Consider the following 14,098-nt stretch of genomic DNA (forward strand, 5'->3'; position numbering starts at 1 on the left):
ATGAATTACAAATTGATTAGTCCATGTAGCATTGAATCATCTCAGATAACTGAGTGCACCAGCTGTGCTAGGAATGGGAGATGAATCGCATGCCAACAACAGGATCAGACTCCTTATACAGACACAGTCTGAGATGAGACCACCTTGCAGGGTCATGTTTGAATTCTCATCTCAACCTATGCTGTTTTAATCACTGAATTATGGCAACACTGGAGAGGGCATATTTCTCACCTCTAAAGAGCAATAACAATAACGCAAAATCATTGAGCACGGAGCAAGGAAAATAAATACCAGCAAAAGAAACATTCCCAAAACAACAGTGGGAGCCTGGCAGAGAATAACAGAGACTGTAAATACATATAAAGACTTTTATTGAGTTAAGAGTGGCTAATTTAATTCTGCTAAATTTGAAAGTGGTGGTAAGCCCCTAATCGCTGTTCTCCTGTACTTCTCTGAATGTAAACCATTCTGACACATCAAATCATTTTAATGGCTTCCCAGGGAATGTGACAGCAGCTGCAGAAGAACCCGGCAGCCTGGGTCAGAGCCAGATATGAAAATGCATTGCAAACAGGTTGTCTCTTTATTGCAATTCCACAAAGTCAAGTGGGCAATGTAAAAGAGTGCTAACCTCCCAGAACTATCCCACTGTAGTCAATGAGAAAAGGGCTGAGGTGAGGATGGTTTGGGGGCAGGATGCAGAATATCCTGTATTATATGCTGTATAAGGTATATGCGGTAAATTATATCACATTTATTTGCAACTTTCTAGAAACCTTCCAACTGTGTTCAGCCTTGCATGGCCAGGAAACATAAACACACGGATGTGGCTTTTGAATGATCACTTGGCATAATGTGACATTGCTGCTTTCATTTATATGGCTTTGTTTCTGAATTCACCATGTCATATTCTATGTCTTTCCCCCATTTTTTATTTTTATTTTTTATGACTGTATTGTGTATTGTATCCTGTTTTGTTTGGGTTATTCAAAGAAAGCTCATATTTTCAGCATAGACATGTGCCTGTATGAGGAAGCGGAGCCCAATACAACGTCTGCATACAGTGTCTTTGCTCTGCGTTGGTAATCTACACTCTTATTAATTGCTGGATGTAAATACAATAATTCCCTCATGACTAAATTGCAGCACTCATAAAGATAATATCTATGTGCCTTAAATGCTGTTGTCAGTCTCTAACATTCCCTTCTAAATGCTCTTACTCTGATGGGTCCTTCATGGACAATAACCTCGTACAGAGTTTGCATTAATTTCTGCTGTTGAGTGGTTTATATAGGTTATGTTCTTGTTAGGCAGCTCATTTTTAACTGTTGTTTTCCTGGAAGGAGATTTATAAGCTCTCAGATGAAGGTCATCGATAGCATGGAAACAATGTCATCGAAACCTTTCCTTACTACATTTTGTCTTTGAGGAACCACATCCCGTTCCTAAAGCTATCCATGATGTTGGTGACCATGACAAATATTTAGCCATAATGTCTTACATTGTTTTTTGTTGTTGTTTTTTTGTTGTTTTTTTCTTGCTTGCAAAATTATCGTATTGTTCATGTTTTCGCAATTTTACGTCTAAATCAATATGGGCATTTGCAGAGGCAGAATTATTTTCATCCTTATTATTTTCATCAGAAATTATGTTTGAAAGAGAAAGGGCAAGTGACAGGGGGGGATTTCTGTGAAAAGAAATCAATTTTATGAATTAAAGGGACCGTACACTTTACACTTGAATGAAATAAACTGACCTTTATCTCCTTATATAAACATTTTTCACATGAGTGATAAAAATCACAATATTTCAACAATAGTTTGATAACTCACTGTGTACTGTGTCTGAATTATGTTTTCCACTTGTTTTGTTGGATAGGTAACATTATATTTTATTGTTTCAAAAATTATAAGGAAAGGTTATTTCATAGTGCTTTAATTGCACGTCCTTTTTGCTTGTTGCTTCCATTCTTGTAAAAACAATTTTTTTCAAGGGCCTACTCAATGTTGTATTAATTTCTAAATGAATGGGAAAGTTGCTATGGTGACCCATCTTGTCCTCAAAACCACCCTACCATGGATTCCTCTTATTTAGGGCGTTGTATATTAGCTGTGCTAATACATTCCTCAAGAGTATTTGTGATTAACTGCAAACATATATGCATATATGTAGGCTATCATTCCAGAATTCATATTCAAGCCAAGTATTCTTTCTTAAGATGGACATATACTCCCTTGCATCATTGACCCCCCTTTGTATATTTCACGTTTGCTGAATTACATGCTTTTGAAACACTGTGGTCTTGGGTCCTTTTTTTGTAAAATGGAAATTAATTTTGTACTATGTTGAAACAACAATGAACAACAGGTTCCCTCTCCTGGTGGGTTGGAGTGGTAACCTCCATGCAAGTACTGATACAGTAATAATGATGGTGATTCAGCATTAAAGGGATAGTTCACATTTGGGGATTTCAGATATTATTGTACAGTAGCATATGTCTTTGATTGATCCAGACAGTGCAATGAAAAATACACTCACCGAGCACTTTATTAGGAATATTTGTTTATTACACCTATTTATTCATGTGATTATCTAATCAGCCAATTGTGTGGCAGCAGCGCAATGCATACAATCATGTAGATATGGGCCAGGAGCCCACTTGATCTAAGTGACTTGGAATGATTGTTGGTGGCAGACAGGGTGATTTCAGTATCTTATAAACTGCTGATCTCCTGGGATTTTCACACACACTAGTCTCTAGAGTTTGCAAAGAATGGTGCAAAAAACGAAATTATGTGAGAAGCGGTTCTGCAGACAGAAATGTCTTCTTAATGTGGGATGTCAGAGGAGAATGGCCAGACTGGTCAAAGCTGACAGGAAGGTGACAGTAACCCAAATAATCACACATTACAACAGTGGTATGCAGAAGAGCATCTCTGAACACACAACGCATCATAACTCTAAGTGGATAGGCTACAGGAGTAGAAGTCTACTAAAAACAGTCTAATAAATACATAATAAAGTGCTCGGTGAGTTCATTTTAGATATAGAGGCTTCTGATGACCTGTTTTTATAATAGCGGACATAGGGGCATTCAATGGCTGTGGTCTAACGCAAGGAAACACATTGCTTGTACAGCAATAGTATATTTCCAGAGGCTGTACATATGAACAAACTAACCTTATTGCATTTATGAAAGATTGAAGTACACAAAAAAGGCTTTCAATTTAGCTCAATACTACTACTGTGCAGTGATGTTGGATGTGATTTATGGATCATTGAACAGTTAAACGTAAAAGTAATGGTCCAGCATTTAAGTCGTAAATATCTAGTGAAAGCATCTGTAGTTCATGTCCAGTGGTTATTGCAGTTATTGCTGTCAGAAACAACTCCCAGCAGTGTGATTATATTGCACCTTATTTATTTTTTATTTTTTTATTTTTGCTCACCACAGGAGAGGGAGCAGTGGTGGAAAATTCAAAAACCGGATCACCTGCTGACTTTCCACCCCCCCACCCCCCCCCCGTATAGCTCAGTGAATGGGCTGAGGGAACATATGACAACGACCGCCGACAGTAGCATTCATGAGTAAAAATAACTATAAAAATAACACTTCTCAGCACTTTCCCTGATGGTCAGGCCTCATTATTAACCCACCACCTCTGCGCAGGGCTTCATTCACAAAACGCTCTCATCGTGCTCATTTTATCAGAGCATTTATTCTTCTTAATGGCACATCACATCCATTAACCTGCAGGGTTTTCAAGTTACAGATACAATTCTGTGCTATAAAGATGCTCATTTTCATTTGCAGATCTTTCAGAGAAGCTGTTAACATTTGCCATGGAAACATCTTGTGCTTGCAAAGCTACAGTGTGGTTGGTTTAAGACAGCGGGGGTGAATAAATGGGTCAAAATGGTCCTATGAAATATGCATTGGTCCATTCATTTCCACCGAAGACATTGGTTTCCCTGTGTGTCTGCAAGTCAGCGAACGGAATTGCTGAAATATTTCTGGTTAGATTTGAATATATCTGGAGAAAGGAATGCATGGAACCCAATGAAACTGATAAAAAAATATATATAAATAAAAAATATATAGGCCCTGGTCCTTATCTTTGTTGTGCAGGTAGCAGCTGAAATTGTACTTATCCCTGGTTATGGGTATGCACTTTGTTGAACGTCGCTCTGGATAAGAGCGTCTGCCAAATGCTATTAATGTAACGTAATGATAACTTTGAGATTTTCACATACTGAGGGCCTTTCTGGTTAAAGTTGAAGTTACAGTATATGTTCTGACATGTACAGTATGCAGACTGAAATTTCATAAAAACCAATTAACAAATACATATTTAATTGCATTTTGCTGCATGCAAACCTAGTGTAAATTGATCATTTTGTCCTTGTGGGAAACAGCTGTGTTTTCCCTATTTTTCCACACCATGATAAGAATGTTCTTAGTTTTTTGAAAGCTTTTTTACAGACAGTGAACATCCTTTGGCAAAACACCTAAATAAAAAAATATAGCTGTTGCAAAGTTAAAACATGGGGGAGTTCATTTACTGTAGAACAACTTTTGAAATGATTTTTAAAAGTTATTTCTGTATGTTTCGAACACCATTCCATGCTTATTTTACAACAGCCTGATGGGAAATATATCTATCAACTTTTTTATATCTGATATTTGTTTTATCATTTGTGTCGCAAGCACTTCCTATTAAGAGTGAGGGAACATAAAGGAAATTAATTGATATCTCATCTTAACTGTATATGTAAAAGCATTCCTACAATAAAGCAAAAAAGGAATTGTAATATCAGTATCAGTAAGTGTCAGTCTATTATATATTATTTATCTTTTTTATATTTTGAAAAGGTCACATTTACACATTTAAAAGCACTATAATCTTTGACATGGTTATTCTATCATGTCCAATCTAGTTGTTGTTTTTATAGTAATGTTTTCTCCATTGATTCGGCCATGCTTTTCTGTGCCATTTCTAGAAGCTAATTGGCAACACGTGTCACCTTCTCTCAATATCTGAGCAGGATAACAGATACGGTGTGAAAAAGTTTACGTTATCAGAGCAGTAGCAGGTGGACTTCACAAAAATCTCACCACTTATGTAAATGTCATCTCTGGGGATGAATATAAAAGGGCGTAGTTTGACTGAATCCAGCACGCTGAAAACATGGCCTTCCTCTGGATCCTCTCCTGCCTTGCCTTTGTCGGAGCCACCTATGGTGAGAGTCACTAAAATATAAATTAAAAAATAATAAATTTGGTATCTTAACAACAGTGAACAATTACAGTGAATCATGGGTGATTACTCTTAAGTTGTGTGTGGGTATCGACAATGGTGATGTAATCACCAAGGTGATAACAATAACCTCGCTTGGAAAGATCACCCAAATTTACAATATACTGACAGTACAACATTGACTGCCCAAGACCTTAGAGAGGAAGAATGAATTGGACCTGTCTGTTTCAGGCTGTGGTGTTCCTGCCATCTCCCCGGTGGTGACTGGGTATGCCAGGATCGTGAACGGTGAGGAGGCTCTGCCCCATTCCTGGCCCTGGCAGGTGTCCCTGCAGGTAAGATGTTTCCATGTACATGCCCTGCTGTGTCATGAGCTCTGGATGTGGTTGTTGTGAGCAATGTCTCCAATGAATCAGCGGGTGTGTTTCAGGACTACACCGGCTTCCACTTCTGCGGTGGCTCTCTGATCAGCGAGAACTGGGTGGTGACCGCTGCTCATTGTGGTGTGAAGTAAGTCTTCATCTCAGCGTTACATTACTACCTCAGCTAAGGATGAGCATTGTTTGGAAAAATTCTGTCAAAAGAGTTTCTCAGGAATAAAGACCATAAAATGTTGATTTTGTTTTGTGTTCCAGAACCTCTCACCGCGTCATCCTTGGAGAACATGACCGTTCTTCCAATGCTGAGGGCATCCAGACCATGAGAATCGGCAAGGTGAGTGCAGTCTCGTCATTTACCGTTTAATGAAAGTACTTTTCTTTCATTATTCTCAGGCAACACACTACAAGCACTATGGTGAAATATTTGCACCTCTGTCACTCTCAGGTCTTCAAGCACCCCCGCTACAACAGCTGGACCATCAACAACGACATCACCCTGATCAAGCTGGCCAGCCCTGCTCAGCTGAGCCCCAGCGTGTCCCCTGTGTGTCTGGCTGAGGCCGGAGACAACTTCCCCGGAGGCATGAAGTGCGTTACCTCTGGATGGGGTCTGACCAGGCACAATGGTATGTACCTTACCTGCAGCGAGCACCATAAACCACACCATTACATTATCTGGTATGTGGTATTGGGCCTATCACTGTCGTAGAAGCTCTGATTCATACTGAACCTGGTCTTCCTCTTCCTCCAGCTCCTGACACCCCTGCCCTCCTGCAGCAGGCTGCCCTGCCTCTGCTGACCAACACTGACTGCAAACGTTACTGGGGCAACAAGATCTCTGACCTCATGATCTGTGCTGGAGCCTCCGGTGCCTCTTCCTGCATGGTAAGCCTCAACATTTCCTGTTAGCGTCCTTACTCCGTTTCTCAGCTCCTGTTCTAGATTACATCAGACTGGTTTTCTGATGGTTTCAACTTGTCAGTTTTAGCTTTTTCAAATTAACATCTCTTTGCTGACCGACTCAAAAGGGGCAGTGCCTGGTTCAAGTGTTCCTGGCCTTACTCTCCTCAGTCTCTCAGCTCCTGTACTAGATTACATCAGAACGGTTCTCTTTACAGCGAATGATTTAAGAGCAAGTAGAACGCTGGACTGGTTCCATCTCAGCAATGCCTGTGTTAATTAGCACCTCTTCATTGACCCAAGAGGGGCAGTCAAATACTAACCCTTTGCTGCCTCTTGATAAAGAGTGAAGCTGTGTATTGCCTGCTGCTGACCCTCTGTGTGTGTGTGTGTGTGTGTGTGTGTGTTTGTGTGTTCCAGGGTGACTCTGGTGGCCCCCTGGTCTGTGAGAAGTCTGGTGCCTGGACCCTGGTTGGTATTGTGTCTTGGGGAAGTGGCACCTGTTCTCCTAACTCTCCTGGTGTTTATGCCCGTGTCACCGAGCTCCGTGCTTGGGCCGACCAGATCATCGCTGCCAACTAAAACCTCCACATCTGTGTTCAGTTTCCTCACAATGATCAATAAAAATGGCATAATGTGAAAAATACTTTGCTGTTGTTTCCTTTTTTTAATGCTGCATAAAATACTATGTAGGAACAATGAACCGATATGCAGCTGCTTGCTTCTGATGCTATATCGAGGGGGTTACTGTACATTTAATTTCATGTGTGGACAGTACAATGCAATTGTACAGTGCAACTCTGTAACAAAGACCCATCATTATTTATTGCCTCTGTACTCCCCAATTTGTAATAAAACAAAATCACATGTGGTTCAAGTGCACATTTAATAAAGGGCATTTTGGTTTCACCATGTAGAAATTACAGCAGTCTTTATACAGTACAGTACAGTACAGTACAGAGTCCCCCCCATTTCAGGGCACCACAATGTTATGTAAATGTAAGATGTCATGATTAGTATTTTGTTGTATATCCTTTGCATGCCATGCCTTCCTGATATTTGTGACCTATCAACATCATCAGAGTCTGGATATCTTAATTCCAGGTTGCCCTACAAGTGATACTAAAACTCTCTGCATTTGAATGGATCTCTATGGGAATTGAGGGATGAGACCAGATTCAGTAAACTACAATGATACAGTATGGAACACATTTGTGGGCTGAATGGTTTTAAGTCATCAAGGGTCCTTGGTATGATATATCAAAGTTACATAAGTAGGGTCTCCATCCAACGGTTTTAACGCACATTCTGAGTTTGCAATTTTGTCGACCTGAGTGGAAGCACCTGAAATTACAAAAAATACCATAATATTGCTAAATAAGTTTTTAAGCTTGGCCATGGTTGAAAAGTTAGCAAATCAAGAGAAGATGTGATAACGAGTAATGGAAACAGATGTTTTGATCAATTAAAACTTACATCAAAAAAAGGTTGCATCGATTACATAATCTTGTTACTTGTCAGAATATTAGCATTTATTTTTGAGGAATACAATACAATGATCTGGACACAGACACAATACAATGTTGGGGCGACATTGGCTCAGTTGGGGTTACACTGGCTGTATCAAAGTGTCCCTGAGCAAGACCCCCCATTGGTGTGTGAATGTGTGTGAATGGGTGAATGAGAAGCATCAATTGTACAATGCTTTGGATCAAGGCCCTATATAAATGCTGGCCATTTACTATTTACAATATAAGGTACGCAACAATGTAATTTTGCTGCATTTGGATTGAAACTTAACTGTAGACACTGATGAGGATTTGAAGCAACTGTATCCTCTTTTTGTGTTCATCCTGGTGTGCAGGTTTCTTTGGCTCCATCTGGTGGAGCCACCGTATCACAACATAGAACATACCTTTTACCAGCTGACCTCTAATTTTATCACAATATAAAAAGAGCTTGTTACCCAAGGGCCAATAACATTTAGCATATTCCCAATGTTGCTATCTTAAAAAACCCAAATAATTGATGGTGCTATATAGCAATAAAATATTGAGAACATTGTTGTAAAATGAGAAATTACTTTTCTAAATGTGCACGGCAGAACTAAAATTTTATCTCTAACTTTGCAAATAACCTTTTATGAGAATATTTGTACTGCCGATATGCCATGGCTTTGCTTTATCAATGGTGACTTAGCAATACTTAGTTGCACAACATTCTATAATGAAATAAAACCTCACAGCTCATTACTAATTTGTAAGGGTTCGTGAGGGTAAGTAATGAAAAACAACAGCACATACATATTCACCTGACAGCTGATTTCATATCTCAATCATAACATTACAGCTATTTTGGGCACTATTGTTTACAAGGCTATATCATTGCACAACCCAAAGAATGCATAGCATTTTCCACGAAATGTACATGAGGTCTATGTCTTTATGAGAATCAATGCATATGTTTCCAGTTAGACCTTGTACATGGTAACACAGAGCAAACAAAGGACCACAACCTATGGAAAATGTGTCACATCACTGATAATGGCAACCTTTTACAAAAAATATTTGTGAATACACTGTACATTTTGAAAAGTACATAATTGATGTATGCCATAACATAATATATTTTATCCTTAACAGAGACAGTTCATTGCATGTTCATATTCAGACACTGTAATGTGTGGATATTAAACTGGTACATTCAGTAGGAAGACATCATTGATTGATTTTTTTTAGAACATGTATTATTATTATTATTATTATTATTATTATTATTATTATTATTATTATTATTATTATGACAAACATTTAAGAAATATTGATAATTAAAATGTAATCATTTAAAGTGAATGCTGGGGTTTGGAGAGGAATCTAGGACTGTGCAAAATATTTTGCTACTTTTTTCATTCTTATTTTATTTAATATTTAGCTAAATGTACATAAAAAGTGTGTGTGTGTGTGTGTGTGTGTGTGTGTGTGTGTGTGCATTTGTGTGTGTGTGTGTGTGTGTGTGTGTGTGTGTGTGTGTGTGTGTGTGCTTCTGTGTCAGGAATAATGAGAATATAGGAGCTATTGTGAAAGTCATTTCAAAACTGTGAATTGTGAATTTTTATTTAGTATTATTTTGAATTATTATGATTAAATTATTATTATTATCATCTTGGGGAAGTATTTGAAGCCAGAAGCTATGTATCTTTATAAACTTTTTGATAATGTTGAAATCCTAAGATTTAAATTGCATAGTATGTATCTAAATGTGGCCAAAGAGATTTGAAAAATAAAAAAGATTGCGCTAATAATCAAAATCATGATACAGGGAACCCCAGAAAATATCTAACAATTTCCCTAATAAGCTATGATAAGGGGAAGGATTTGATATGTGAAGCAAAATCTGAATGCTATTAGCCTAAGAAGTGCATTCTGCTTGATTTTACTCTGCAATGAGAGCTGATGGAGTAGTGTTAACACACAATAAGAGCATTGGCTGAACAGAAATAGCTACGCAACAGAATAAAACGAAAATAAACATTGAATTGGTATTTTTACAGTGTACTCCACGCAACAATGCATGAGAGTAAAATATATCAGAAAGCATATTTGTTTTACACAGCCTGTACGGTTTCCATGAGTTACTGTATCGCTAAGCAGAATTCCTGTGGTCTACGTGAGTGGGTAAAAAATGCATCTTCTACAGCCTATAGTGTTTAAGATGTCTTGTGCAACGTGTGAAAAAATTCACGTTATCACTTAAATTCCAGGTGAATTACACACAGATCTGATAAGATAGCTAATTCTCAGTGTCCTTGTGAGTATAAAAGGGCGCAGTGTGACTGACTCCAGCAAGTTGAAAACATGGCCTTCCTCTGGATCCTCTCCTGCCTCGCCTTCGTTGGAGCCACCTATGGTAAGGGCTTCTGCTTTCACCGTCTTGTGTTGGTGAACCGTGTCTTTATACCGTGTGTTCTTCTCTGATACTTTTAGTGTTGTCTGGAAATATGCACAGAATAACATTGTTGAATACAAAAAGTACAGTTAAAACTGAAAAGGCAAGGCCTTGAAATCATGTTACTGTTACATGGTACTGTGCTTTAAGATCTTAGTAAATGTAACTGTTAATATTGCAATTTAAGTAAACAAGCAATGTAATTTGTTGGTCTAATTTATTTTATTAAATTATAAAGTAGATTTCAGACAAAAGGTATTCCAATAATCATTTTTCAATGCCACTGAATTATTTTCTACAGGTTAACCCCAAGGTTTTACCCGGATATACACTCAGTGAGCAACTTATTAGGTAGACCTGAACAGCTTGTTAATGCAAATATTTAATCAGCCAATCATGTGGCAGCAACTAAATGCATAAAAGCATACAGATGTCATCAAGAGGTTCAGCTGTTGTTCAGACCAAATGTCAGAATGGGGAAGAAATGTGATCTAAGTGACTTTGACCATGGAATGATTGTTGGTGCCAGACAGGGTGGTTTGAGTATCTCAGAAACTGCTGATCTTTTGTGATTTTCATGCATACACTATACACTAGGTCTGACACTGTATGAAGGCTACAAATTCAGATTTATGCTATTCCTACATGCTTTCTGTGAATTTGAGTATGAAGTGACTTAAAAGTTTGTGACTTAAAAAGGTACAGACACCAGAGAGCACCAGAGACACATTTACCCTGTACCCTGTTGTGTGAATGTATGTTTTTCTAATGAAGTTACGTTCACAGCAGACATACTTCACTAACCTTTCAGGCTGTGGTGTTCCTGCCATCTCCCCGGTGGTGACTGGGTATGCCAGGATCGTGAACGGTGAGGAGGCTCTGCCCCATTCCTGGCCCTGGCAGGTGTCCCTGCAGGTAAGATGTTTCCATGTACATGCCCTGCTGTGTCATGAGCTCTGGATGTGGTTGTTGTGAGCAATGTCTCCAATGAATCAGCGGGTGTGTTTCAGGACTACACCGGCTTCCACTTCTGCGGTGGCTCTCTGATCAGCGAGAACTGGGTGGTGACTGCTGCTCATTGTGGTGTGAAGTAAGTCTTCATCTCAGCATTACATTACTACCTCAGCTAAGGATGAGCATTATTTTGTGACAAACTAAGAAAAAACAGATGTCAGACATTTTACTCCCATGAAACCACACGAGAATAAGCAATCAGAAGATTATGAATAAGAAGGGCAGAAGTCAGAAGACTCAACATCATATTCACACAAATGTACATGCGTTATCCAAATATTCTGTGTGTGTGTGGGCAATGTGCTTACTATATAATCACAAAAAAAACTATTTGTTCCATGGTCCAATAAGAAAGTAAAACATAACAAGCCAAGTAGTTCATAACCATGATATTAATGTCTACATATACATTTGTAATTCCAGTCATTTCACTGACCAAAGAAACATTACAGTATATTAATCTAGAAAAAATAAGGAGTCCTTACAGATGCTGTTTTCTTCAGAATAACTTTGAAGCTGAAACTGAAGTAACCAAAAAACACTTTGAGACTTTTGTAAACATTATTGTCACTTGAGCCTAGACAAACATACCTCAGTTTAGCTGCATCAAAGGATGTTCATTATGTGTGAAAACCTTCCTGTCAAAAGAGTTCCTTATTAGAAACTAGTTAATGCAATTCTCTTGGGGAATGATGACAATACATTTTAGATTTTGTTTTGTGTTCCAGAACCTCTCACCGTGTCATCCTTGGAGAGCATGACCGTTCTTCCAATGCTGAGGGCATTCAGACCATGAGAATCGGCAAGGTGAGTGCAGTCTCATCATTTACTCTTTAATGCAAATACTACCTAATAACGTTTTTATTATTATTCTCAGGGAACACACTTCAAGAACTAAGGTGAAATACTTGCACCTCTGTCACTCTCAGGTCTTCAAGCACCCCCGCTACAACAGCTGGACCATCAACAACGACATCACCCTGATCAAGCTGGCCAGCCCTGCTCAGCTGAGCCCCAGCGTGTCCCCTGTGTGTCTGGCTGAGGCCGGAGACAACTTCCCCGGAGGCATGAAGTGCGTTACCTCTGGATGGGGTCTGACCAGGCACAATGGTATGTACTTTACCTGCAGCGAGCACCATAAACCACACCATTACATTATCTGGTATGTGGTATTGGGCCTATCACTGTCGTAGAAGCTCTGATTCATACTGAACCTGGTCTTCCTCTTCCTCCAGCTCCTGACACCCCTGCCCTCCTGCAGCAGGCTGCCCTGCCTCTGCTGACCAACACTGACTGCAAGCGTTACTGGGGCAACAAGATCTCTGACCTCATGATCTGCGCTGGAGCCTCCGGTGCCTCTTCCTGCATGGTAAGCCTCAGCCTCAATCACAGGCTTGCATATGCTGGAGGCAGAGGATTTCCTTTCCTTACTCTGGCTTTACTCTCCTCTTGAGCTAAGTCTCTCAGCTCCTGTACTAGATTACATCAGAACGGTTCTCTTGATTTAAGAGCAAGTAGAACGCTGGACTAGTTCCATCTCAGCAATGCCTGTGTTAATTAGCACCTCTTCATTGACCCAAGAGGGGCAGTCAAATACTAACCCTTTGTTGCCTCTTGATAAAGAGTGAAGCTGTGTATTGCCTGCTGCTGACCCTCTGTGTGTGTGTGTGTGTGTGTGTGTTCCAGGGTGACTCTGGTGGCCCCCTGGTCTGTGAGAAGTCTGGTGCCTGGACCCTGGTTGGTATTGTGTCTTGGGGAAGTGGCACCTGTTCTCCTAACTCTCCTGGTGTTTATGCCCGTGTCACCGAGCTCCGTGCTTGGGCCGACCAGATCATCGCTGCCAACTAATTCACCATTTTTGTGGTTTCCTTTCAAAATCATAAATAAATATGTGCAAAATGCTACTTTGAATTTGTATTTCTTCAAACCGTTGTTAAAGCACATTTTTAGGCTGAAAGTTGAAAAAGCTTTCAGTTGAAAAAAAATGATTTTGTGAAAGATGTAATGTCACCATCAGGACAGTTATATAAAGTTTTGCCTTATTGTCTTATGGTAGATTACTTTGATTTAAAATTATGAGATTTATTCATTGACACCTGAACCACCGACATAGACATACTGTATATAACATAGCAATGTGAAGATTAGTTGCAAGATTGAAATATTTACAATGAAGACGCATTTATTTTGCCTTCACTTTATTACTAAACAACCAAAACAGAACATTAAGAATAATATAACATCTAAATCTAAATAAGGTAAATATATATATGATGTCTCAGATGATGTATGATTTTAGAAACAAAAATGCACAGTTAGGAACATTTATCAAGTGAAAAGGAAAGTGAGGGACAAAGGGGAATTGTTTCTGTGTTGCATATTCTATTTCAATCTGGCTTTATTGAAAATAACTCAACAACAAACAACCTCAATTGACTTGATTTTCCAAAAGTCACACTCATTATTTGACCACATCAATCAGGCCCTAATGTGTAACATTCTAAAAGTTTTAAAATGCTTTTTATACTTGTGTTGACTCTGAGACCTTGCTGTGACCACAGGCCTGAGCAGAGAGCAGTGGGGTGGGAGGGAGGCTTGTGG

General features: G+C 39.1%; 2 protein-coding genes across 2 annotated transcripts; both read left to right on the forward strand.

Moving 5' to 3' along the window:
- The first annotated feature begins 5,189 nt into the window (after nt 1-5,189).
- Nucleotides 5,190-7,120, forward strand: LOC133111150 (chymotrypsin A-like). The gene is made up of 7 exons (XM_061221298.1): nt 5,190-5,241; nt 5,490-5,593; nt 5,689-5,768; nt 5,894-5,972; nt 6,084-6,264; nt 6,390-6,523; nt 6,959-7,120. Exons 1-7 carry the CDS (start codon nt 5,190-5,192, stop codon nt 7,118-7,120), a joined length of 792 nt encoding a protein of 263 aa, XP_061077282.1.
- A 3,263-nt stretch (nt 7,121-10,383) lies between these two features.
- LOC133111149 (chymotrypsin A-like) lies at nt 10,384-13,396 on the forward strand. Its single transcript, XM_061221297.1, has 7 exons — nt 10,384-10,444; nt 11,295-11,398; nt 11,494-11,573; nt 12,226-12,304; nt 12,427-12,607; nt 12,733-12,866; nt 13,184-13,396. The coding sequence occupies exons 1-7, from the start codon at nt 10,393-10,395 to the stop codon at nt 13,343-13,345; spliced, it is 792 nt and encodes a 263-aa protein (XP_061077281.1). The 5' UTR covers nt 10,384-10,392; the 3' UTR covers nt 13,346-13,396.
- Nucleotides 13,397-14,098: the final 702 nt, after the last annotated feature.

This window comes from Conger conger, chromosome 15 (genome assembly GCF_963514075.1).
Source record: "Conger conger chromosome 15, fConCon1.1, whole genome shotgun sequence".
NCBI classification, from domain to species: Eukaryota; Metazoa; Chordata; class Actinopteri; order Anguilliformes; family Congridae; genus Conger; species Conger conger.

Bases quoted from the DNA above. Each gene is read 5' to 3' on its own strand.
- LOC133111150 (XM_061221298.1), top strand. From the start codon at position 5,190: ATGGCCTTCCTCTGGATCCTCTCCTGCCTTGCCTTTGTCGGAGCCACC. The intron at 5,594-5,688 runs GTAAGATGTTTC...GGTGTGTTTCAG, and splicing joins CCTGGCAGGTGTCCCTGCAG to GACTACACCGGCTTCCACTT. The intron at 5,973-6,083 runs GTGAGTGCAGTC...TGTCACTCTCAG, and splicing joins AGACCATGAGAATCGGCAAG to GTCTTCAAGCACCCCCGCTA.
- LOC133111149 (XM_061221297.1), top strand. From the start codon at position 10,393: ATGGCCTTCCTCTGGATCCTCTCCTGCCTCGCCTTCGTTGGAGCCACC. The intron at 10,445-11,294 runs GTAAGGGCTTCT...CTAACCTTTCAG, and splicing joins CTTCGTTGGAGCCACCTATG to GCTGTGGTGTTCCTGCCATC. The intron at 11,399-11,493 runs GTAAGATGTTTC...GGTGTGTTTCAG, and splicing joins CCTGGCAGGTGTCCCTGCAG to GACTACACCGGCTTCCACTT.